Genomic DNA, 27,959 nt, shown 5'->3' on the forward strand with positions numbered 1-27,959 from the left:
AATTCATTGTAAAATACTATAATAGGATGTTTGTTAGATGATACAAACAAATATTATTTTAATATATTTTTTTTAATTTGTTGTTAAAAAAACATAATGTATTACAATTACAATTTTATACTACAAAAAATAATTGGTATAGGAAGAGAATTGTATATCATTGTGTAGAAATAATCTACAACTATTTACATGTAATAATAATAATAATAATAATAAAAATAATGATAATAATAAATAAATCTAATTCTGAAAATAAATAAGATATTTAATAAATACAATTAATTTCTTTTCTTAGTTACAATTACAAAAAAAAAAAAACAAACAAAACAATGAGCTTTTATTTTCAACATGGTAATTGTACAATATATTATTTTTATATTGAAATTATGAACAATAACAAAAAATAAATAAAAGAAGGGACGAAAAATTATTTAATAAAAGGTGGGGGCATTTGGGGGAATGTAAAAGAAGCAGAAGTAGTAATTATTAGTACTTTAATTATTCTTTATATATATATTTATAATATATATTGGAGTTATTGCATAATAAATATTGCACATAATCACTATGTGGACGGACAAAAGCTTCTCGTCAAAATAAGATATTCTAATATTCATCATATATTTATATTTTTGTTCTATCGCCTGATAAAAATTGTTTAATACATTTTTAAGTTATTAAATATTTTTGTTGATTTTTAAATATTTAATTTACTAATATATGTGTATTTAAAACCTACTTTTTATCTAAACAAAAATAATGAATAGCCAATTCTGACTAATATTCTTTCTTCTTGCTTTTTTTTTTTATAGATATATATATAAATTTAGCTTTATGACATGTGAGAATATCTGTAAAGTTCAAGGTCTATGAAATCTGTAAACAAAAAGTATATAAAATGTTTTAAAATTATATGAATATGGTTTTACAATTTTACAGAATATGATCTATAAATAAACACCTTACAACTATAAATTTAATGAATTAAAACTATCGAAAATAATTTTTTATTTTTTCGGCATTAGACTTTTATCTGTCCTTAATACATTACTAATATACTTTGGAGATCCACAAATTAAATTTATAGTTTCTTAAAAATAAATCTAGATCAAGATCATGAACAACTATTATTTATCAGTCATATTATTATATTATGATAATGTAGTATTTACTAAATATTATAACATGGTAGAGAACCATTCAAATGAGCAGAATAATTATACATACAGTAAGCTTTCGATTATCTATGGTTATCCGCTCAATTACGTTTAAAATTATTTTAAATCATAGATTACGTCCAAATACAACAAATCATTATGGTTCAACGAATTGGTCTAATATATGAGTAAATAAAAATACATTAAACAAAAAAAAATATTTTTATTTTTTTCATTTAATACACTACAATTAATATGTCTCACATAAGAGTTACCTCCAACATTTGAGGAGGGGGGGGAATGCAACATGGCTAACATGCACAAAGTGCTAGGCTTTCGGGGGTGCTACTTTATTATTTTATCAACCGTCTAGCTTGAATTTTCCTAGGAAGAACACAATAAAGCAATTTTACGTCTGCGGTCGATCACCAGAAACAAAAGTTAAAGAAAACTGATGGTTGATCTAGGTTATTTTGTCTATTATAAAATACAGTATCAATAAGTTTAAAACTAACCTGGTAAGATGTTTACTTTCTTGATGCACTTCCATTTCTGAGCTTTTAAATTCATTTAGTTCTTTTCGTATAGCTGCTTTGTCTTTGGTTGTCAACCGTGTCCATGGTTTATCGGCACGTCGATCATAGTCGTGTGCTTGAGTTACTTCTATGTAATCATTGAATCGAATAATCTAAAGTATAAAAAATTTAAAAAATTTAAAATACATATTTATAATGTTTAAAATTAAATAACAATTACTTTTTTTTCTTTCAATTCGTCAACTGTTGGCCTAAAACTTAATTTTCTTAACAACATGCGTTTCTTTTCTTCTTTTAATTTTTTTTCTTCCGCAGCAGTTTGTTCTGAAATTCAATTTAATAATGAAAAATTTAATTTCAATTATATTACTATGTTAAAAAAAATAGTTTACTTTTTAAGATATTTCTTTCTTCAAGTTCTTCCTGTGTTGGACGCATGCTCAAACGTCTACAAAATTTAAATTTATATTAATTTAGTAAGAAAAATAAACTAATATTTATTTTAGTTTTGATAATTTTATAAGGTTTTAACAAGTATAATATTATGTAAATACCTAATAAGACGTGCACCAATAACTTCTTTTGTCTCTTGTCGCTCCTTATCACTCTGAACTTGAAGAATATTACGATTAATGAGCTCTTGTCGATTGGGACGCAAAGCCAATTTAATAGCAAGACTGTCTTTCCTTGCAATTTTTTCAGCTAATCGATCTAAAAATAAATTATAATTGTGAATTGGTACCCAAGTTACTAGTCAGAATCATAATTGAGTTTGGTCAAATGTATGTAAAACTTAAATTAATAGTTAAATTAACTTACTGTCTAAATTATCATCTCTGTACAATATAGGTCCATCACCAGAACTGTCATCATCACTAGACTCATTAGGTCTAGCATTTTCTTTATTCTCTTGCAATGAACACGGTAGTGAAATTCCAAACACTACTGGACGATTAGCACCACTGCAATTTAATTAACAAAAACATAAATAGTAGAACAGTTTAAAAATTAAACTAAATTTACCAAAAACGTATCCTGGGCTTAAGTGGAGCCCTTCTGCTATGCAGCGATAAACAAATTAAGAAAAAATAAAATAATGAAATGAAGAGCCAAACAATTGCCAAATAATTGGCAAAAAGGCAAACTATTCACTTTTCTTTCTTATAACCTCGACTATTGCAAATTATTTTTATTTACTTCTTTTAAATTAATATTTATTATTCAACAACATACTTGAGCAATTGTGATGATTCTTGACTTTGATTAGGTGTAGATGGTTTTTTCAGTGCTGACTTAAGAGGTTGTGCATTAAAAACAGGTTCTTTAGCAGGAATCTGCTCTATATGACTAGGAAAATTGTGACGACTTCTTATTCTAAATCCATTAGAATCGTCGTCATCATCTACTTCTTCTTCATCATCATCATCATCTTCTTCTTCATCATAGTCCTCATCATCATAATCATCTTCATTAGTTGCCATTTCCATTTCTTCGTCATTGTTATCATTGGCACGATGATTTTGACGATTGTTATCTATTTAGACAAAAAACTTTAAATATTTGACAGTATTTATTGTTTATAGTTTTATTACGTTGGTATAAGTATGATTGTTGAGCTGGTGAGCTGAACATGGGTGGTGGAGGTATTGGGCCGACTTCAGACACCGGTATAGGGGGTTCAGGTAAATCAGAAAGCATTAATGATGAATGCCCAGGATGATTGTTATACATCATCCTAGGGCTGGAATGATAATAGCCTGTCCTAACACCACTGGCCATCTGAGACATATTTTGTCCAGGCATAATCATCGAAGATGTCCTATCACAATTTAACTTCGGAGATTCACAACCTATAATCAGAAAAAAAAAAAATATATTAGAAAATGATTTCATGTACATCCGTGTACATATATATCTACCATTTAGTAGTTAAATTACCTGATGGCAATAGTGAATTTGGAGGTCTCGTAGGTGACTGACCTGATCCTACCAATAAGGACTGATTAGGTGCATGGTAACAGAACAGGCGTCTGGTGAGCGTGCCACCAGGACCCGTGAGCGAGTTAGGTCGTTCAGGTTTTGAGCTACTAGGCTGTTCAGCAACATGCTGCTGCTGCTGCTGCTGCTCAAAACTTAATTCTACTGGCTCATTATGGCCTTGCACCGTTTCAGTCTTGTTATCTTTGTTCAAGTCTAAGATAATGAAAGATATAAAGATCAGCATGGTATACAATTATTTTCACGAAATTGTATTACCTAACAAATTAAACTTTAATTCAATCATAAAAATAAATTTTAGCAAACATTTCTTAATAAAAAAATGTTATAACTCGAAAAATAATGTAATTCAAGATAAAAATGTATTTAGAAATAACAAAAGCTTACATTATAAGCAATAGGTATAGAGTTATTTATTAATTATGTAATAATATAGTATTCAATATATATTTTTAACCTCCTGATGCGCAAAATTTTTTTTTATATAATTTTTTTTTGTTCCCTTAATAAATGTTTTTCTTTTTCAATATAAAGGAAAAAATATTTAAAATAATTTTTTAGTTCTGTAATATAAGTGAAAACGGAAAAGTAACATGCGACCATCATATGCGTGTAATGTTCAATTTTTATTACGTGGCATCATGGCATAATGCCATAAAATAAGTGACAATATACATCAAGAGGTATCGTATTATTTAATTTTAATTTAAAACAATAGACTCTACTTCTGAAAACTTTAAGTATAAGATTACCCACTACTAAGAAGGTATAATATAATTGTATGAATAATTATGTAATAATACTAGATCAACAATAATTATTAGTCTAATTTAAACATTGTTATTTTAGCATGTAAAATATTGTAAATAACCGATAATTATTTTATAACAAAAATATGATATGATAATAATTAATAATTATTACATACATTTTACGTTTATTGCTTAATAATACTTTTCAAATAATCAGTAGTTTGAAAATGTTATTTGGCATTTTCATAAACAACTATTACACTATATCTACAATCTACAACAACACAATATTATTCAAGCTAGAAGTCATGGCCGCTAAATATCGATATTTGGCAGGTTCACATTTTTTTTTTTAGCAAATCAGAGAAAATAGAATACACTCAAAAATAATAATTTTTGATGTAACTAATCATTCCTTATTATTCCTTGCACAAGGCCTAAATATTCTAAAATTAGATAAACACATTCCATTTCACGTCACATAACTTAAATGGTCCAGAAATAGTTAACTAATCTATGGTCCCGCGAGTTGCCAAATATACATTATTCTCTGCAAAATATCAACACTTATCATTAATGTTGTCTGTTATTTGTTTTAATCTGATCAAAACATTATTTTTATTCAGAGATCTCAACAATTATAAAGTTGATAAGTATATACAATATATTATATAATATTATCCTAAATTCCTAAAATACGGAATCAAATTTAAATTCAACGTAGTCAAATAAATGTGCACAAAAAAGTGTAGAATGTAAACTACTCAATACATAAATATTTAAAACAGTAGGAGCACAACAACATCAGTGCAAACATTGGTTAGGTCTACGCGTAGATATATAATGTACTATTTATTAAAAATTAAAAATAATAATTCGGCACATAAAATTAGATCGATAAAGTAAAATTTACATGGATAATTAATGATATTCAATAGTGTCGACGTAAATGTACATGCTTATTATTAAAACGTAATAACATTTGGCAATGCATAATGCACATATATTTTTAATGTTTTGATACAAGTATTAAATAGATACTGAAGACAGGCTGATATAATAACACAGTATTCTGCTTGAGTATGATAATAGTTGTAAGTTATATAGTTATATAGAATACGTCACTAGATTTAAATTTTTTAAATTGTTTCTTAAACATTTTAAATCAGTGAAAAATATACTAATAAATGTGTACGTACGTGTATAAAAGCTATTTTTTTTTATGTTCGTTAAGAGATCATAAAATTAACATTTTAATTTCAAAAGTTAAGAATCTAGTACCTACCAATACAATCATGACATTTAAAATAAATTGTTTCTAAAGTAAAAGTTTAATATATTTTATGCCAAAATATTTAATTAAATGTAATGTCATTTAATTCACAAAGACACAAATTCAAAGTGTGCATACGCTTAAAAAATTTTTTTGCAAAAATTAATTATTTCAGTGACTTGCGTAAACTTGCGAAAAACAAGATCTATTAAATGTACCTACTCAACATTAAAAATAGCTGCATTTAAATATAACTAGGTGTATTTTAATATACTTCCGCGTGTAACCAAATTACTATCGGTAGGTACCTATATAGTCTTTGCAATAATTATATTTTATACACAAATCAATTAACTGTTAATTAAATATTTAATTTTATTTAATTTTTACCAAATTCGAAATATTTATGTAAATATTCATAAATTTATAGAAAATAAAATTTACTTCTAAAAGTATATATTGCGGTCAAATGTTGCTTGAATAGAGGTAGGTTAAGAGGCTTTAAGTTTGAATTGTAGGGAATAAATTTGTTCTTGGTTTTATACATTCGTATTAAAGTGGAATTGCAATGTTTATTTAAAAAATACTCGAATAATATAATAATAAAATAAAACATATCAGATATGAAAACATTTTTATTTTTTTTTATGGGTGGGGAGGGGGGTGTTAACAATAATTTATTTTACGACTATTGTTCTTTTGGCAATATCATAATGTTCTGATTTAATTTTAATAAATTATTTTATAACTCGAGAGGGATGCATCTATGACCATGACACGAATAAAAACTACACGAGACTTAAAACAAAATAATCTAATAATAGCTAGGCCTTATAAAATACGTATTTTTCACTTAAACGTCTATGACAAATTTCTTGTTTCTGTATAAACGTTTTGTGGTTTTATTATAAGCAATTTTAAAGCACCATTGAATACAACGCTACAACGCTATATAGTTACACGCTTAAATTTAATTTATTAGTCGTTTAATTATAATATATTTATATGATATACATGACTATAAAACTATTATTTCATATAGACTAAAATTCTAAAAAAGTTAAAAAGAAGGTTATATTAGCATTTTAAATTAATTATAGAATAACTAGCAGTTATATCGATCTAGAAATGTAAATATCGTATGCTGCATATATTATTGCAATAGTTTGGATTTCATTACTATTTTTCAATTTTAAAATGTTTGTTATAGGCCTAATATTATAAGTTTTATACCTAGAATGTAAGTGAATAAAATAAAGATAAAAATGTACAAAAAGTAAATAAAATATGTTTGTAAACTATTATAACAGATACATAATCAACTTTCGTTGCTTTCAACAAATATTTTTTTTTTGTCATACATTGATTATTGATTCGTTACAGTAACGTAATTTCATAAGTACTTACTTACAGACTAGCTCCCGAATAAGTATTATTATTAAAACCTTTATTATAAATGTACGTTACAAGAATAAATACTTTTCCGGTATACAAACATAAATATCATTGTTTGCTGAAATTTGAAAAATTAAATTTGTATTCCGTATAACTAATATAGTGTGGTCAGATGAAGAAGTAAGTTAATTAGATTTATTATAAAATGATGAAAAAATATAGTGAAAGATATGATGAATGGCGATGTTATATAACATAAAGAGTGAAAATATTTAAATAGTATGTAAATTGATGGTAAACTATTTCATAGTAGGTAGGTTCCAAATCTCAAACCATTTATTTTTGAACAACTATAACATTTTAAATGTATGAACAAAATGATTGATTTTAAAGTAAATTGTGGGTACATATCTACACTTTAAACATAAAATGTCCTAGAGAGTTCATAGATGATACAAAAATAATAACTTAGAAATTATAATAATTATATAACAAACGAAATTTAGCTAAATTCAGACTTGTGAAAACGAGAAGAGGACCTCTCATTTGTAAATAGCTGGAAAGGAAATATTAAAAATCGACCCACAGATTTATCAACGTATAATATACATAATTGAGCCAACTTTTGAATAAATTCTGTACATTGTACATAGCGGAATGTTTTTACACACGTGAGTAATCGTATGGTATAGTTGCATCGCTATGCAGTAATATATACATAAACCGTTTTCTTAAAAATATTTGGAAAATGCTATAATTTTGATATTCGTACGTGTGAAACACGAACACCGCAGCACCAATTGCAGTCGCGCCCAACAGTAATTTCCACACCGACAGCGTATCTTGACCGCACTATAGGTGCATGACACGCGCGTGACGATACAATTATTACCGTTTGTAAATAATTGGATTTCCCTCAAACCGCTCGGCGCTCACTCAACCGTCACGGCCCACGGGTACAATAATATTGAATTTTACCTGCAATCCTCCGGACGAGAGCTGTCGACCGGGCGACCATCGCGAGCAAAGGCGGCGATCTCTTCTTTTTTGAGGCGACGGGCCCGTACCTGTCCATAGGAAAACCCGTTCGGGTCCGAGGTCTGAAGTTATCGTTGACTACCGAAGTCATTTCAACACGGGAATTGATTGCCGACGATGATGTTATATATTTTAATAATTTTATACGCGTGTGGCGGATTTTCGATTATTGTGCAGTTGTGCACTGTACAACAGTATGCCAGCATACGAATAAATACGACCACGAGCGAAGCACGGATGGGATATCGTCTGCTGTGCAACAAAGATATTATTATGGTATATACAACGAGTGCGATGGAGAGAAGAGAGAGGAGTAGATCGATCACCGAGATGGCTGCACGAACGAGCGACGACTAATAAATATATCGACTGAAATTTGTCTAGCACGCGCGTTTGTACGAGGGAATTTTAACGCTACACTAGTCGCCCACCCGTTCGGAACACCGGCAACGGAGGCGCCGGGGTACTGGGAAGTTGCACCTCTGCCATATAGCTAATACACTATTATAATAATATTATGTTCTTCCGACAAATATGCCACTGCTATGATATAATAAGGTATATACATATATAAACAAAAACACGCCGGCGCGTGCTATAAGATTTTACCACAGTATAATATGACATATGTCATTATTAATTATTATTATTAATACCGCAGCTAAACAGTTTTCTCGTTATGCCGGTGTTATTGGCGCAAATAATCTACTTTACTACTAAAACACATTTAGTAAGCGCCAAGCAAAATTTATGGGCTCACCTAAATTAGACAACAATATTTTTTATTTATAAAAAAAACCTGTTTAGTTTATTTTGTACGTCAACGTTTTTAAAAAATTAGGTATTTTACTTCTAATCGTGAAATAAATAAAAATTATAGAAGGTGCCATTTAACAAAAATAAAAATTATTTCCCGGAAAAAAAAATATTAGCCAACACCTTTTGAAAAAATGAGTGTTCGCCGTTTAAATAATCATTATTAATATTATGAATATATGTGACGTAAATTAAAAAAAAAATCATAAAAATTAATTATTGAAGTTTACACGAAGGCAAAGGTGAGACTAGAATCCCGTAGGTGGTAGAGTCAAGAGTGCTGCCTATATACACACTTATCTTAAATACATCCCTGCGATTTGTACCCATGGGCCACTAATGGCGTCTTCTCCACTAATTCATGTGTATAGCAGTGGCGGATATAGGGTTTTTAAAAGGTCACGCAACACAAAAAAATATACCCATCCACAGACCATTGTGAAATTTAAAAATCTAAAGATCTGAATTATAAAAATTAAACGTTTCTTTCTTTTTTTTATTAAAAATTAAGCCTCGGCTGCTTGGCCATTGGCTGAAATTTGATTTAAATTTTGTTTACATGATTACATGTGTTTTACAATATTTACTTAAGTGCTACTAAAAATTATATTACTAAAACGTTCCTTTCATAATAATATTATACGGTAATAATTTTCAGAACTAGCTATACTATATAAATATGAACTCTAATATTGTTTTCGTTATTATTATTATTTTTTTTTTTTATTTAAGTTAAAGGTTCTAGAGGGTATACTTACATAAATAAAAAAACTAATTAAATATTAGGGGGCAACTATTAGACTTATACAATTTCCCTCGCACATTTTTATATTGACGTTAAAAAACAAGAGTTTCAAGTATTAGGCATAATAGAATAGTTCACAAACACTCAATACACATATTATATTTATTATATATATATACACTAAATAGATAACAAGAAAAAATGATTTAATATAACTGTAGTCCAGAATCAAATAACACTGGACGTATTGTCTGGTTTACATTTAAATTGTATGGCCTAAATATATCGTAGTCATAATATTAATATACTACTCATGTGTCATAAATCATAATATTATATTGACACAAATACACTAAATTGTAGTATAGTATGAAAATATTATTATTATTATTATTATCCTATCCCATATTATCCTACGCCGCCGGTGACGCATCGCACATTGGTTAATCAACGGCACGCGGTGGCGCTGCGGAATTTCTAAAAATAAACAACAAGTGCCAATTTATTATTTGCATGTCACGCGCCGTTGATGCGCGGTTCCAACGTAAACGCAAAACGCTAAAAAGAGTCGTCGTGTCGTGTAGTATATATATATACGCGAACATAGGCAAGCTTCGGTACTATACATTATCAAAAATAATCTTACTTTAAACCTGAACACGGATATAATACTAGACAAAAGAGAACAAATACCTAATATCAAACTACCATGTACCATGTACAGACAATAAACGCAGTCCAACATAATTTTACTATACGATATACCTACAATTGGTCCACAATTTACAATGTAATTTATTATTACATTATTTCATAAGACATTAAATAAAGTAACTCTTTCAAGATTCGTAGAAAAAAATTACACTGGCTACTGCAAGAACAAAATTATAATTGAAGTTTTATAGCTTTATATTGTATAATTTAACTGCACAATTATAGATATAATATTACATTATAAAGAAATATAGAAAAAAATATGTATTTATATAATATATATATATTACATATTTAAGTTTTGTGTAAAAAATGTATTGTAATTTTTTAATTGTTTTAACTAATCAATTGATAACAATTGCTTTTCTTGATTGTAGATCAAATACATTTTTATACAACTTATATTTAACATGGATTAAAATTTAAATTTGGGAACTCATGGTGTACACGAACATGTTCATGAGGCCAATTATCTTCTTGGAGAATAAGTAAAAAAAATATGCGGCGCATACATACAAGTACACGCCACCCGGCCACCGCATAACATTAATTGCATAATTAACTATGTACAATATACATATATATTTATTATATATTTATATATATCAGAATACCTATACGCGATAGCGTTGGCGAAACTAAAGAGAACTCTAGTTTAATTTTAGCACCCCCAGATCTAGGCAGCAGGGGTTAATGTTAAAAATTTAAATGTTTTATTTTTACCTAAAACCAACTACTATTTTATAAATATTAATAAAAATACTATGAAAATCTACTACAATAATAATTTTATAAGTACAATGTATTCTACACAAGTCTCTATAATAATAAACAACAAAAATCCTATTTTACAAACAGAAAACGATACTTTTATTAACTAAAAAATTCTCTAAATAATTATAGTCCGCGACACGAAAAGTGGCCGATTTGTACCGCGACCCGTTGCGGCTTCCCTACCTGTTAGCCATTGGTTCTCAACCTATACCACCTCCTGCCCGGCGCACGGCGGTCGCAGTGCCATGCATCTGCGCGCAATGTGTATTCCATACATTATAGTAGACTGGTTTTTTTTGTGCACCCTTAGCTGATCTTCTGGAATGCCTGGAGGGCAGCTGCAGAATGTGCTGTGGTAGGGGATACAGTAATGCACATAATACAAACACGTTTTATGGCACTCGTGTTTTATCTTTTTGTATGTTGTGTACTGTGCGCTCGTAAACAACTATTTTTTTACACTGTTTTTTCTCCTGCGTTACCGTGTTAATCCATTTAAAAATGTCGTTTTCCGATTCAGATACTCACAGTCAGAGTAAAAAAATTATTCATAGTGTGTATTTATTTTTAAAACAATTATCAAAGAAGTCAGATTTAACTGCTGATTTTTTTAAAAATGCGCAAGTTGTTACTGCCGAAGCTTGTGGTGTGGGTTATCGTACTGTAAGACGGATTTGTGCTGAAGGAAAAAATAATATTAATCCAGAAACACCAGGTGCGGAACCTACATTTGTTTCTCCACGTAAAGGGTATAAACGAGCAAAAACTGTTTCGGAGCTGGATGATTTCGATTCCGATGTTGTGAGGAGAACTGTCCACGAGTTTTACGACCGGGGTGAGTACCCAACGGCTCAATTAATATTAAATGTCGTAAAAAAAAAAACAAATTACAATGGGTGCGTTCGATCAATGCAAAGGCTCCTAAAAAATTTAAAATTTACTTACAAAAGATGTAACGATGGTCGTATGTTTTTAATGGAGAGGAATGATATCGTCGCACTTCGGTGTAAATTTTTACGACAAATGTGTACGCTGCGAAAAAATAAAGACGATCGTCCAGTGGTTTATCTCGATGAAACGTGGGTAAACCAAAACCATTCACGCACCCTTATTTGGCAAAATGAAAATAATTCTGGTGGTCTGAAGGTGCCGACGGGTAAAGGAGGCCGACTTATTGTATGCCATGCAGGATGTAGTCGCTACGGGTTTATAGAAGGGTCAAAATTGGTATTTCGAAGCAATACCGGAAATACCACGGATTATCATAATCAGATGAATGGTGAAGTATTCAAAGAGTGGTTTATTCAACTGCTTAAAAATCTAGAAGAGCCATCAGTTATAGTCATGGACAATGCGCCTTACCATTCAATCCTCAGAGACAAATATCCGAAAAGTAATTGGAGAAAAACCGAAGTACAACAATGGTTAAATGAAAAAAATATTGAGTTCCATCCATTGGAAACATTACCTGAACTTCGGCAAAAAGTTAAAAACCTATTGCCACGTGAAAAAAAATATGAGCTGGATGACATTGCAATTGAAATGGGTCATGAGGTAATCCGTCTTCCACCATACCACTGTAAGTATAACCCAATTGAGTTAATTTGGGCTCAAGTTAAGGGCCAAGTAGCGAAATTTAACAATACTTTTAAAATGGTTGATATTGAGCGGTTAACACACGAGGCATTAGATGCAGTAACAATAGACGACTGGACGAAATGCGTTCGTCATGCAGAAGAAATTCAGGACGAGGACAACAAAAATGAAATAATGAGGGACACCATGATAGAACCAATAATTATGACAATATTACCAGATGACAGTGACTGGAGTGATGATGAAGAAGATATTGACGAAGAAAACCACGGATAACATATGTCTTAAATAATATTAAATTAAAAATTTTTTGTATTTGTATTTTTTTTTAAATTTTTTTTGTTGTTTGGTTTGAATAAAAAAATTAATTATAGTAATTTTAGTAAATTATGTTTAACTCTTTCGGTCCTGATTTCTATCTAAAAATTCATAATGGTGTAAAAAAAGTAATTATAAATAGATAATATAATGATAAAATAATAATAAATAATGGTTATGGTGTATAACGTCTTTGTTAACACTATTAAAATTGAAATATAAAATCATTTGTATAGGAGTTTTGGAGTTTAGGAGTTACCGTGTTGATTACGCGTTGAAATGGTTAATTTAAAAAAACGCGGCAATTTATTTAATTAGATTATGAACCACTTAGGCGAAACGGCCGCTAGGTTCGCGACGGTCATCGGCCACATTTCATGTCGCGGACTATATAATGAGTAAATCATTGATAAACATGACGTTGGTGGATTTTTTTATAGTTCTCAAAAGAGATGTAAGCATCTCATATTTTTACTAAAAATGAAAATTATATTCCTTATAAAAAATATCTTTATATTAAATTTTATATACTTTGACGCTTTTAATATAAAAATAAACAAATCAGTTGGTCATAAGTTGCACTGGTATAATATCTTAATAATTGTACTTGAGTCTTGAGGACACAGGTTTTTTTTTAATTTAGTTTGAATCAATCACACATCAACAAATTATCCATATTGAAACATTTTCTGTTTTTATTATTTAGTTTTTATAGGTCACTTTTCCGTTCTTATTGCATCTGAAGGTGATTAAAAACCGTTCCAGATGAGAGGAACTACTACTTGCCCATCAGTAAGTCATCAAAACTGTTAGAATTGCGAATGTAATCGATTTATTATGACAGAATAATTGTTCAAATTATATACATATTATATAAAACCTAAGGTTACCTATTAAAAAAATAAGTTTTTTTGTTTAGTCTTAAGTATAGTTAATTTTTATGGTTTTAAGAATTCTTAGGTTTTGCGGTTCTTGGGATTTTAAACACATATTTTAGTTTTGAATATTCTTTAGTGCCTTAAATTTACCGCCTTATTAATTGTAATTTATATTTCCCAACATCGTGGATATAATGTCAACGGAACGGTTTTACTCTTAAGCACATTTTAACACTTGTACGATGTGTATGAACGTATACGGAGGTGATGACGAATTTTAAGGCTGTTGCCATATTAGAATCGAATACGCAACAATATTATAATACGTACTTAGTGTCCTAGTTTTATGTTGCATACACTGACAATGTACATAGTATTATATATTATATAGGTATATACTGTATGAAATATACACTCAAATATATTTTAGAGCAAACAGTGAAAAAATATGATATAATATTTCTATTATCTATTTTCAAATATTAAATGATTTTTGATGATTATAGTTTTTGTTAAGTAATATTTATCAATGATCACACGAAATATACTGAATCACCCATAAAAATCCACGCAGGGATATATAATAAAATATATTAAATTTTAAAATACTTCTTTAATAGATTTTAGGTAGGTAGGGGAAGAGAAATAGTCATTGCAGTTTTACAATTGCACGTTTTTCTTTTATAGCGCATATATATAAGGTTAGTAAAACTTTCTCAAAAGTTTATTGGGTTTAATTCTAAATATGATAGAAACATGTTGAAAGTTTTTATTTATAACATTTGTACAGAACTAAGTAAGTTCTTTAAAATAAATGCATAGGTATGGTCGTTTGGATGTAGTATGGTAGTTCTATTCTATATTTATCATAATAACAATAATATTTTACAAGCCGATATCAACTTTCCATTTGCAAATTGTAGTCAGTAATTTAAATGTAATGTTAATTAAAACTATTTTGAAAAAATTTATCTGCATTAACACAAGCGTAAATCTACGTACCGAATACTTAATTCATGTAACACAGACAACTTAAATACAATAGAATTAAGATTATTTTTCTATTTCAATAAATTATCAATCATTCAATACTTTTATAATTATTAAGTAGTAAATATTTAATTATATATAATATAACTAAATTATAATAACAAACTTTTTAGTTGTATTTAAACTAAATGTCTAAATGCAAGAAAGTAAAACTAAGATAATGTGCAATGTGCATAATATAATAAATGTTAAGAAGAGGTCTTGACTAAGGTCACTGCTACGTGGTTTGGCACATGACGCATGAATGAAATCGGCGACACGAGTTTTTATTTATATATATTAAAAGAACTATTTCATGAGAAAAAGAAACTAAAACAACAGATTTCAAATCTCGTCAATCTCGATTTAAAATTATAAAAGGAAGTAAAAGTACTTACAATTAAAATTGGAAGTAAAAAACGATATAAATTGTCATACTAGTTGTTAAAATAAATTATTTTCAGGATTTGTAACACGGGGTGAATTATTATTAAGTGTCCGATTTTAACTCGCTATGAGATAATGAGAATTTATAAAAGCTTACAAACATAATAAATTAAATATAGATATGATTTATACAAAATTAGTTAAAATAAAATCATCAAAAACAACGCTAAAATTAATAAATGATTATTATTAACTTAAATATTAAGTTTATATTGAAATAAGAAAATGTTATTTATGTTACGTTTATTTTTGTATACCAAAAAAAATATGTAGCTACCGGAAGAGGACATTTTTGTTTTGGAAATATAAATATAATATTATGTAATCCACCTAATCATTTTGTTATGATTTTATTTATTTATTTGTATATTTTGTGACACAAATTAATTATAGTGTACAGTTACTTTAACTGTTAATGCTTTTATGTTTCGCATACGTAAACGGTCATATAAAGATGAACATAGGCACATCGCTATGCGAACTGTGAAACATGGTTGAAATCAACGTTCCATTATTAGTTCTTACCAACCGTGACTTGAGTTTATAATCAGATCATAACTAATAATACCTACAATTTCGGCTTCCGTCAAAATCACAATACATTAAATTTATCACACTTAAGTTACTAATTTTGTAGAATATTTATATTGTAGGGCACAATACAAGTTTAATAAATACATAACGAAACGTTTTAATATAATTGTGATTATTGACTTTTGTGCAATTTATTAACTGCTTTTAAAAATACTATCATTAGGGTTCTTCGTTCTTTTAGTTATTGGTAGTATATAATATTGAATGTCACGCAACGTAACAAAATATTCGATTTTTTAAATGGATATAAGATTTCCACACATACAAACAACCAACAAATATTAAAACATTAGGTGTATTATGAACGATTCGATATTTTAATAAAATACTAGATTAATATTCTTAAGAATAATTAAAAGAATAACTACGGTCTGTCGACTCTTATATTTCTTTTTTATATCATATTAGTCTTTATATAGGTAGTAGATGCCTAATCTGGATATATTTAGTCAAATAGGACATAATTCTTAATTTAAAAAGTTAGTCCATTAATCTATAAAATCCGTCAAAATTTCAATCATGACATGAAAGTTAAATATATAAATTAAAAAATATTTTAAGAATAAGTTTTCAAAATAAATTAAAATAATTGTTTTTACACACAAGGTTGATACATTATTGCCGTGGAATACAAAAAATTATAAAAATGTTTATAATTATTTTTTTTTTAAATTTTGATTGCAATAAAATATTAATCAACTTGAAAAACTACTGACTGGCGTTTACAAATGTAACATACCTCTGTGAAAACAAGAACATTTCATTATATATCCCATCATTGGTCGTTTTGGGGGTAGTTCGAGTGTTAGGTAACATGAATAAATTAGCTACAACTCGATCTAAAGCAGCCTTATACTTCATAAATAAAAAAACGGGCAGTTGTTTGTATTTTGTTCAAAGTTGACCTTTGTAAATCGTCTAGTGGTATACTGTCAAAAGCTCATAAAAAAAACAAATTAACCAGCGATGAAACGGCAGCGACTACACGGCGGGTCACGTCACACGAAGTTTAAAAACCTAACTACCGTTGCCGTGGATATACGATTTGAGGGGGCCCCATGGCATAGTGGAGAGTGCACGACATAACATTACTTTTTCCTGTGTGTAATAATTCATTTCCGCCTTACCTTAAAATCCAATCAGGGTAGCCAACTCAATAACGTCTACTGTGTAATAATTATAGGCGGGAAAGATATATTTACGGATTTAGCTAATATAGTAGGATTGATTCAGTAAATTACTTTGAAATAAAGCATTTAAAAAGTTTATTATAGATGAAGGATTAGTAAATGGTTTTTAAATGGATTTTATAAAATAATTATAATTTAAATTTGAAATGCAATAATAATAATATATTGCTTGAAATATATCGAAAAAATATTTCAAAATATATAGGTAAATCGTAAATCTTTTCAAAATAATAAACTAAATTGCCACCCATTTACGTAAAAAGGAATTCAAATACCCAAGTATATCAGTGATAATTTTTTGATGGCATAATCAGCCATTTAGGTAGATAGATTATTACAATATTTTTAGTAGGTTTTGATGTGTTTTAATACGGTTTTGACAAACATTTTAATGTCTTGAGTGTCCTTATTGGTTGGTGAATAGTCATCACTTAAATGGCAATACATACCTAATACATAATATATTAATATTAAATACTATTTTTTTTAATGATAAAGTCAACTATTAGGTATAATACGAAATAGTGTTAAGTAAATATGATTTTTAGGCTGTTAGATGTTAACTTCATTACTATTATTATTAAGACTATTAAGAAGTTAAGGTAGATCCAAAAGTAACCTTGACAAACAAACAAAGTCATACACCGGAGTACGAATGATTGCTGATAATTAAATCAAACGCATTATTGTATTAACCCGGGATTTAAACTTTTAACAATGAAGCAACTTGAACTAAAATATATAGGGGGTGTTAAAATTACGTATAGAAATCCGATTTTTCGGAACCTAGATAGAAATTAAGAAAAGGCATCTAAAATAAAATATACAGTATACAATATTTGTTTTAGATTCTATAGGTTAATAATATATACAATGTGTATTTTTTTTTTGTCTTTTATCACGTTTTGGATCAGAACAAATTTTTCAATCTTTAAATTTAAAGGTTGGCTTCTGGTAGAAAAATTTTGTCAGAACTGGTACTTAGGGTCAAGAATTAACTGTACAAAATAATCGGGAAAAACTAAAAAAGAAATACGCAACACCAATTTTGTTGAAATTCAAGAATAAATAACCGTAGATACTTGGAATGTTCACCAAAAATAATTTTTTATTTTATTGATATACTTATAATAATTTTCAAAAAAAGTTTGCTCATTTTGGGGTATTTGTACACTTGAATTTTTATTTTTTTATACGTTTATAAATGGTTTTTTTTAAGTTAACAAATTTAAAAAAGTGGTAGGTAGGTTTCTTTCAAGTTTTTCTTACCACAGCTAAAACATTTACAATTAAGTGTTTGAAATTGAAATGTTAACAAAAATGGATGAGGAAAACTTACGTATTTAATTAATTTTTATACGTATGTAATTTTTCTGTAAAACTGTTTGCTATTTCATATATTTTCTTTTCTATACACAATGAAATTTTCAAAATATTTTAAGCTAATTTAAAATTATTGTTACTATGAACCTATTACTACTGATATACAGTATGTCGATATTGACTTATAAGTTAATAACAATATTATTATGATATGATATAATATGATGTTGTTGATTAAATTCATTCAACCTAGGTACCGTATTACTGATAGTAGGTAATATAAATAAATTATAAAATATGCTTGGATATAGTTTCCGTCATCTGTTCAGATGCTTCTTTCATTGCATACACATTTAACATATTTGTTACAGTGACTCCTTTATAACTAGGTTGTAGGTATACTTGAAACATACACTATATAACAGAGCGACTTTCCCGGATTTTAAATACAATGAAACCTCTAAATAGCGGACACCTCCAAATAACAGATTTCTTTAAGATCAAACTACAAAACTTTCTACAAACTGAACCCTCTGAATAGCGGTCAAAATTTTAGTGACCGAGATTTTTCAGTATTTAGAGGTTTTGCTGTACTAATCCATGTTTATTCTATACAGGTAATTCTTAAAAATGTATACACTTTCCCTATATTTTCTCTTTTTAACTGTATTTTTAGAACTTTTTCATATTAAATATCAAGTCATGTTTACTAGCATAATTTTATCAGCAAAAATATTAACAAGGATGGAACTTTTTATTGCTTTTTGTTAAAGTTTATTTTATATTTTTAAACATGTCTTACAATAATTAGGACCAGTAAGTTACCAAAATATTTAAGGACTACAAATTTCGGTATCAATATTATGTCATCGCTGTGATGAAAATAAAGTAAATAAAATATAATACAATGATATTTTTCAAAAAGTACGATTTGAAAATTCTTTTCAAGGTTTCTATTCAGTTTCCCTCATCACAGCTTCAACATATTGTCAGTCATATTTTTTTTTTAAAGTGTCGGTCAACACTTATAGTAAAAAAGTGGGAATTACCTACTTCCAAAAATTTTAGAACATCAAATGCCAACTTATGTATTTGTTATTTAAACACCAATAATTTACTCATTATAATCATTTAGAGAATAACATATAGAACTAATAAAAACAACAATATTTTTATGTAGTGCAACATTTTAGATTTTGAGAGTAGTGAGGAATGAATAATGATTATGGTTTTTTTTATATTGTTGTGTTATTTATCAGGTTTTGGAGCAGAAAATGTTTTTCTATCTTCAACTATGATGGTAGTTGATGGTAACAAATCTAGTTAATCGGGTCAATCTAGTTAGGGGTAGGGCCACAGTCAGGTAAAAAAATTCCAGTATTTTTCTTAATAATTGGGAAAACTAAATACATTTTAATTATTATATTGTGTAAACTAATTAGGTATTTTGCATCATTAATAAATATCTACACTATTTTATTTTATTAAGAATTTAATAATATTATGATTTATTAAGGATTCCATGATATATTTAATAGTGTCTAATTACTTTCACAATGAATTAAAAAGGGAATAGGGAAAAGTATTTTAATGGCTTCAATTAGATAAAATAACATGATACTAGGCAAATAAATAATAAAATATCAAAAATAATAGATACTGAATTCTTACACAATATTTTAAAGTAAAAATGTTGTTTTATTATTATAATATTTTTTTTTAACAATTATGCATATAACATCTGGCGGGAGGAGGGCAATAGATTTTTCACATTCTCTCATATATTGTACTGTGTACATTTTGTTCCAAACAATGTATTTGAAAATAATTTTTTAAAAATTAACAAATTGGTTTCATTTATGATTTATTTAATACACAATATAAAATGTTATTCTATACAGTTTAGGTGGTTTGGTTTCAAATGGAATGATTTATTCTGAGTGACACAATACAATTTATTTTCAATGCATTTTTATCTAATAATTTAATTTAATGATTTTAAAACAAACTATTTAGGATAGATGTATCTTGAAATATTCATACACCACATAATATACTATCATAGGTTGGAAAATTAACTAGGTTAGTACTAAATTAAGAATGTTTTAAGCATATTCCTGAAAATAACTTACAAATTATAAAATATATGACATCCCAGTTATTAGCAATATTGAATCTAATCTTTTGTTTAGTTCAAAAATAATCTGAAACTTGGCAAAGGGTAGGACAATGTAAACGTTTTTTAATTTACCAAAAATCCCCAGATTCAACTGCAAATGATGATATTGATTTTATTAAATTATTATTTTATATTCTTAGTGTATTAAATTTGTTTAAAGTTAATTTCTTGTTTTGTAAAAATTGTCATAGTAAATCAGTGAATATTCTAATTGATAAGTTTTGTACACATACATAATTTTGAATATTTTGCTGATAAAACTGTCAATTTGTTACAAAAATATTAAAAGCATTAATTTGAGTCCAACAGATTAAGACAATTAATTGTATAACTCCAATTTACATTTTTATGTATATTTATTTTTATTTCTAACACAATTATTAAATTAAAACCAAACAAAACAATAATAGGGGGACGAGGTGGCCGAGCGGTCTAACGCGTCGACTGCGGCGCTGGCAGTCGCGGGTTCGACTCCCGGCCACTGGGCGGCATTTTTCTTCGGGCAAGTCACGGTGTCCGGAGAACAAGTGCCGCCATCCCCCACCCGGGCATGGCAGATACCTACGGGTGCCCAAATTGAAAATTCTGCCAAAACCCAACACACACGTGTTCCCCCCTACTACTACCAACAATACAATACACCTAACCAAAACCATACACCAAAAAGACCATACAGCTAATGGCCATAGTTGCCGGGCTTACGATCAAAAAAAAAAAAAAAAAAAAAAAAACAATAATAATGCAGCAATTGTTTTTATTCTCGGTTCTATTGACGAGGAATTTAAATTTTAGTTCTCTTAATTAATATTTTGATGATATTATTCTAATGTATTTTATTGTATTACTACTCTTTGTATTAATGAATAATTTGTACATACCATTCATAAATTGGTTAGAATATCTATTTTGTTGCTGTTGGAAAAGCAATGATGAACCAATATTAGAAGTGACGGTAACACAAGTAGTTGTTCCACTTGAAGTTTGATTTAGTTGGGGTGAATTATCTAAAAAAATTAAAGAAATAAATTATAAAATACTATTTATACAAAAAGTAAGCATATAATTATTATTTTTTTGATAATATTTTTTTATGACAGAAAAAATTGTTGTGACCTATACAGTGGCGTAATTTATTTGGTCATGTTTGGGGAGGGGGGGATTGAAACATTTACCCCCAACCCCTACCACCAACCACAAAAAAAAAATTGGATTTTATCATAAAACCTCAGTCTAACCATTGTAATCTGTAATCTGTATAATGTAAGTAGGGTACATGTATAAATGAAAATAAATAATTACATACTATTTAATACAGTATTAAATGTACTTTTTTGAGTAGATTCGTGAAATAATTGTTGTAGACTTAAAATACTCAAAATTGCAATCTTCAAAAGGCTATAACTTTGGAACTAAATCCGACCAACAAATTCGGATTGTATCATTGTGCTTAACTTGTTGAAATATACCTATTACCTATAGGTTTCCCAAAAATTGAGCTATACTGTATTATTTCAATATATTTGTGCAATACTCAATTTGAAATAGTGATTAGTGTTTATTACGAAGTAATAATTATCTAAGTTACAGCTATCATAGGGGTTTCGGGATTTGGGTTTTTATTTGTTATTTCTATAAAATATATTATATTAGTACCAATAAATGATAAGTGCATAAATATGGTTCGCCAGTTAAAAAAAAGTCATGGGGGAGGGTACGACACCCAAATACCCTCCCGTAATTACACCATAGGACCTATATCCCCCCAATTTACAAATTTAATTTACCATTGTTATCTTGGATATTATATTATGGATAGAGCTATTTCTTGGTTTTCTAAAGCACATAAAAGAAATTGATAACTCGTTCAGATGAACTTATTATGTACACGCGAAGTGAAGTATCACATATTTAACTAAAAAGATAAATATGGTTCAAACATAGATGGTTACATTAAAAGTAAATTGCTTATAACTACCTTGTATTTAAAACTTATCAGCAAATATAAATAAATAAGTAAAGGATTGTTTTAAGCATAGACACGTTAAATTAGACACTCATCGCTTATATAGTTACATGTGCTTTAGACTAATATGATATTATGTAGTAGCTCCACACCATCTATTGTATATGATTTAAGACTGTTACCAAAATTATGTATGTGAGGATGCAACTTTGATGTATTGACATTATTAATATTTAATAACAAATAAATATACAAACATTGTGTGACAGTTTTAATCATATAATATTATTTGTGTATATTTTATTTATACCTGATTCAGAGATCGTATGTGTTTGAGCCATTGGACTATCTAAAAACAAGATTCCTTTCTGGATTAATTCATCTCGATTTGCTCGTACTGAGATCTTCCTTTCCAAATCTATAAAATAAAAAAAAAAATAGATAATATTAATTTATTGTTGTTGATTTGAAAATTAAAAATTTACTTCTAGATGTTGTTTCAAATTTTTCCGATTTCTTTTTTCGTTTCCATTTCCATGGTTTGAAAAGTTTACCTAATGCAGAGAACTTGCTTGGTTGTTTTCGATCTAATTGTAATGGACTGGTACGTGTTCCTGATCCTAAGCTATTAGTTCGAAGTGCTGTACCATTTTGCTTCTTGGCTGAAAATATAATAACAATTATAATATAACAATATAGGTAATCATATGATAATATCGAGGATAATATAAACTATAGTACAATTATAATTATATTTACAATCGTGCAACTAAAAGTATATTATTAAAATGTACTAGTTTATAATATAGTAAATGTATTCAGTAACAATAAGCCCCAATTAACTACATGTTTAAGAAAATAATAGACAAAGATTTAAGATAATACTAATTTTACTTGCAAAGAATTTTATAAACCTTTTTACATATTATAATTATATTTAATTATAAAGAATTTGAGTATCTACCTGAAAAAATGATTTAAATTTAACACAAATTAAAAATGAAATCCTTGATTTATTTGTAATATTTAACAATTTTTATATTATTTTACAATTCTATAGTATGTTTATATTTCTTTTTAAAGTAAATAAACCTTGTATATCATAAAATTATTAAGGTATACATTTAAAATAAAAATACAAAATAATATTCAAGTAGGTATTACATTACACATCTGTTTATATTTGTTGTTTTTTTTTTTTTGATAAAATAATTTCTAAATTACTATGCTAATTTATTGAAATGTACTTATTTGTAATAGTAATATTATGTAGGTTTATATAGAAATTAACTTAATTTTTATCATTATAGATATTTAAGACTTCAATAACATTATAAAAATTCTTGTAAAAAGCATATAAATATGTATTATAATAGAATACCTACCTATGTCCTATCGCTTATTTTAAAATGTAATGCCTTACAAGATCACATAACATAACAATAGAATGACCAAATTATTTTTTTTCACAGTAATTTACCGTTACAATAGTATAAGAAAAATATCTAAAGATATTTGGGGAATGTGTATATCATGAATCATGATGTGTATATAGGTAATATCAATGTAGCTATAGCGTGTAGGTCATCAACATTAAAATAAAATAATCTTCATTAGATATTAGATATAAATTATAAAATATTATAAATAAATAGATACTGATATTATGTAAAAATAATTAACTATTATTAGCCTATTACTTTGAAATTAATGTTGTTTAATAGCATATTATATAATTAATGTAAGTACAATAGACCATCAGTTTCTTAATATATTTTTTAACTATATATCTAGTTTAGCAATATAAAAATAATATTTATGCAATGATAATAAACACTTTGATGAAAATACACTTGAAATGTATACTTTTATGACTATACATATAATTATACAATATGATTCACCAAGCATGCTCACCCCCTATTCTTCTTTAGTAATGTACTAATGTAGTTATTCAAGATACGGTTTTTGGAATATTTAAATCTCGGTTTAAATATACTAAAAAACCATATTTTTAAATTCTTGAAATTGATTGTACTATTTAAGGAGTGTCCTATGAAGAAACAAAATTTGGTTTTTCAATTGACTATTCCCCTCTTTTAATACAGTCAATTATTTAGCAGACATATCAAAATCAAAATTCTAATAAGCAGTTTTTGAGTTATTCCTTATTTAATTTTGTGTACTAAAGATAATTATAGGTCCATGATACTGGATTTGGAAGATATAGGGTGCCTATGGTATTTTTTTAATTGTAATAATTTATACTAATCTTTCAATATTTATAACTTTAAAAATTTCCAAGTATAAGACCTAAATACTAGATCCGAGACTAGATCCAATATTAATCAATTTTAAATTTTTGTAGGTAAATCCATTTTTAAGGACTATTATCTTTAATATATAAACATTTTATTATTATAATAACTAAAAAACTACTGGTTTGAAATGTGAATTAGGTACATCCAAATGTCCATAAATTTACATGCTAAATAATTTACAGTGAAAAAGGCAGTTTTTGTTTAAAAACAGAAGTTGATATCGCCAACAGTACACTCATTAAGTAGTACACAACATCTCAAGAATTTGAAAATATGGTCTTTAAGCACCTAAGTATATTTAAAAATTCCAAAAATCAGAATTTAAATAAATTCATTATCAAATGAAAGATTGGCAGGGAGCTTGGTGAATCACCATATATGATATGTAGGTATTATTATTAAAATAATAATCATAAACTAAATTATTCATTTTAAAATACACAAGTTCAAATATTTAGGCCTAAAGGGCAGTCTAGAGTGAATTATGTTACAAACAAACCTATTAGTGAAATTAAATTACCTTTATCCTATTTTTACCTACTAACAACTTTTGCCTAAGTTGGTTAAAATTACACTTTAATATTTCTTTAGGTAGTTAAAAAAAAAATATTTGCTAGATTAAATTGAAAAACTTAAAATATCTGAACTTTAACAGAGAATTTTAGGATTCAATAACATAGGTTACATATCTCACAACTAAATACAATTATTTTAAATGTCATACATGCATCACACATATTATCTTATAACTTATAATATATTGTATTAACTATTAAATAACAATAGAAATAACACAATTAACAACCTCACTTTGGCCTAGCTAGCACACCCACAATATTAACATCGCTAACATTTAAAGAATTTTTACATTTTACCAGATTGTATATTTTAAATTGTATACCTAACTATAGATAAAATTATAATAAATTAAATTTAAAGAAGATAAAAAAATGTATAATAGATCATACAGTTTACAACTACAAGGTGAATAATAACAACCTATAAGTACCAAACCTAGCACCAAACTTTTTGATATAGGAATAAAAAGATAGGTAGACAGTTTTAAAGAAAATATATGTTTAATACTCTCTATGTACAGCGTTATCATATATGAAAGTAGGTATATGAGTCATAATGTCTTAATGTTGTCATTGTAACATAATATTATAATTTTAATAATAATTTTATGTTAGATAACTTTTCATGATTACTATTATATTAAAACAAAATCAAAATAGCAATGTATATTTTAAGAGTTCAAAAGCTATTCAAATTTTAAGTGGATAGAATTGTGCAACATTTACACTTCACTGTAAATAAATAAATTGATGTCAATTTGTTGACCATGAATTAATCATTCAATGAAGCTTATAACATAAGCATCAATATTATAACTTAAATGTTTATTAGTATAAAAATGTATGGGCTGATAAGATAACTCAAGTGTAATTCTCTAAAGTATAATTTAAATTGCAATCCCGATGAAAAAAACAATAGGTATACAATAACTTGAAGAATTCAAATAAAATTTTACATGAATATTTCAAATCTAATAAAAACTTATAATAGGTAGTTATTTTTTAGTATAATTGAAGTACCTACTGGGTACCAACTTGTATTTTTTAAACAAGCAACTAAATAAGCGAGACTTATGATTTTAATTTTCTAACAATTATTGAATAAGTTCTTGGTTAATAGGCAGGTAGTTTATTAATTACTTTTTAATAAAATGTATATTAATATATATTAAAAATAATGTAGATAATCAGTAATTCAGTTTTTTTAAGAAAAAATCAATGTGTATAAACGAAAAAGATTTTTGCTTTTGAATAAAATATTTAATACTTAGGTAAACATCAATATAATAAGCCTTCTATTATAACATAGGAACCTACTAAATTTAAGTTATCGTGAACTGATGAATATACACTACAAGATTCTAAAGAATAGATCAAAGTACATTTTATAAATTTGCTCACCAATAATAAACTTGCCAGTGGTTGGTGATGTGGGCGTAGTAGCTGTACCACTAGTGTGCAAGAAATCCGTTAATGATAAGGAAGACGCAATTATTTGTCTTTTCTCCTCGAAGTTTAAATAGTCCATACTATTACTCCGAGGTTGTTGCTGTAGTTGTTGATGGTCCTGCAAATTGTTCTGTTGACCATTGGAATCGATCTTATCTGATGTGGGTGCAGATGGTTTCTCACCATTTGCGGGCAGGCACCCGCTGGACAAACGTACCGACATATCACTTTACCGACACATACTAACTAAAATTTCACAACCTCACTAATATTTGTATTACAAATTACATCGGTCTAAGTACAGAAACAAAACAAATACATATAACACAACTATAATAGGTACCTATGGTAGGTAAAAAAAAAACAAAAAGAGCAATATATCATATAATAATTAATACTATTTAACGAATTAACAAAACACTGGGGAAGCACTTTTGTTGCGGTGGACCTGGCGAACGAGTCCGCCTAATAGATCAGGATGGCACCAAGTTCCATTGGCGTTCTCCGACAATGGCATCCACGGCGGCCAGTATTTGATGTCTGGCGATGCCGTTTTCAGTTCTCGTGGGCATCATAGACGTACGGTGACCGACGACATTCAATTAACGGAAAACGATTTAATATAATAAACGTACGTACACCGATCGGAATTCGGGAACGCTCGAACGACCGTTGCGCGCGCGCGTCCAGTCGAGTGTTGCTGTCACGGAAAACCACCGCGGTTTGGCACACGGAAACACTAATCGGACTAATTTAATTTATTTATTACTATTATTACTATTACTATTACTATTATTATTATTATTATTATTATTATTATTATTATTATTGTTGTTATGCGGCGGCGGAAAATCAACGGGTTGATCGGCGGGAGGGAAGGTGTATCGGAATTTCGG

The 27,959-nt window shown here is 27.8% G+C and overlaps 1 protein-coding gene across 3 annotated transcripts; it reads right to left on the minus strand.

Moving 5' to 3' along the window:
* Positions 1-53: 53 nt before the first annotated feature.
* On the minus strand, positions 54-27,959 carry LOC132939742 (phosphatase and actin regulator 4-B-like). 3 transcript variants are annotated; one of them, XM_061007081.1, is made up of 14 exons: positions 27,016-27,959; positions 23,201-23,377; positions 23,026-23,133; positions 21,631-21,756; positions 3,632-3,886; positions 3,286-3,543; positions 2,927-3,227; positions 2,717-2,749; positions 2,513-2,655; positions 2,248-2,404; positions 2,086-2,141; positions 1,914-2,017; positions 1,673-1,845; positions 54-876 (listed from the first exon to the last, which is right to left on the minus strand). In XM_061007081.1, exons 1-14 carry the CDS (start codon positions 27,284-27,286, stop codon positions 861-863), a joined length of 2,178 nt encoding a protein of 725 aa, XP_060863064.1. In that variant the 5' UTR covers positions 27,287-27,959; the 3' UTR covers positions 54-860. The 3 variants fall into 3 exon arrangements, with proteins under 3 accessions (XP_060863064.1, XP_060863063.1, XP_060863065.1); XM_061007080.1 differs by having other exon boundaries at positions 2,717-2,752; XM_061007082.1 differs by lacking the exon at positions 2,717-2,749 and having other exon boundaries at positions 27,016-27,958.

Source organism: Metopolophium dirhodum, chromosome 2 (genome assembly GCF_019925205.1).
Source record: "Metopolophium dirhodum isolate CAU chromosome 2, ASM1992520v1, whole genome shotgun sequence".
Taxonomy (NCBI): domain Eukaryota; kingdom Metazoa; phylum Arthropoda; class Insecta; order Hemiptera; family Aphididae; genus Metopolophium; species Metopolophium dirhodum.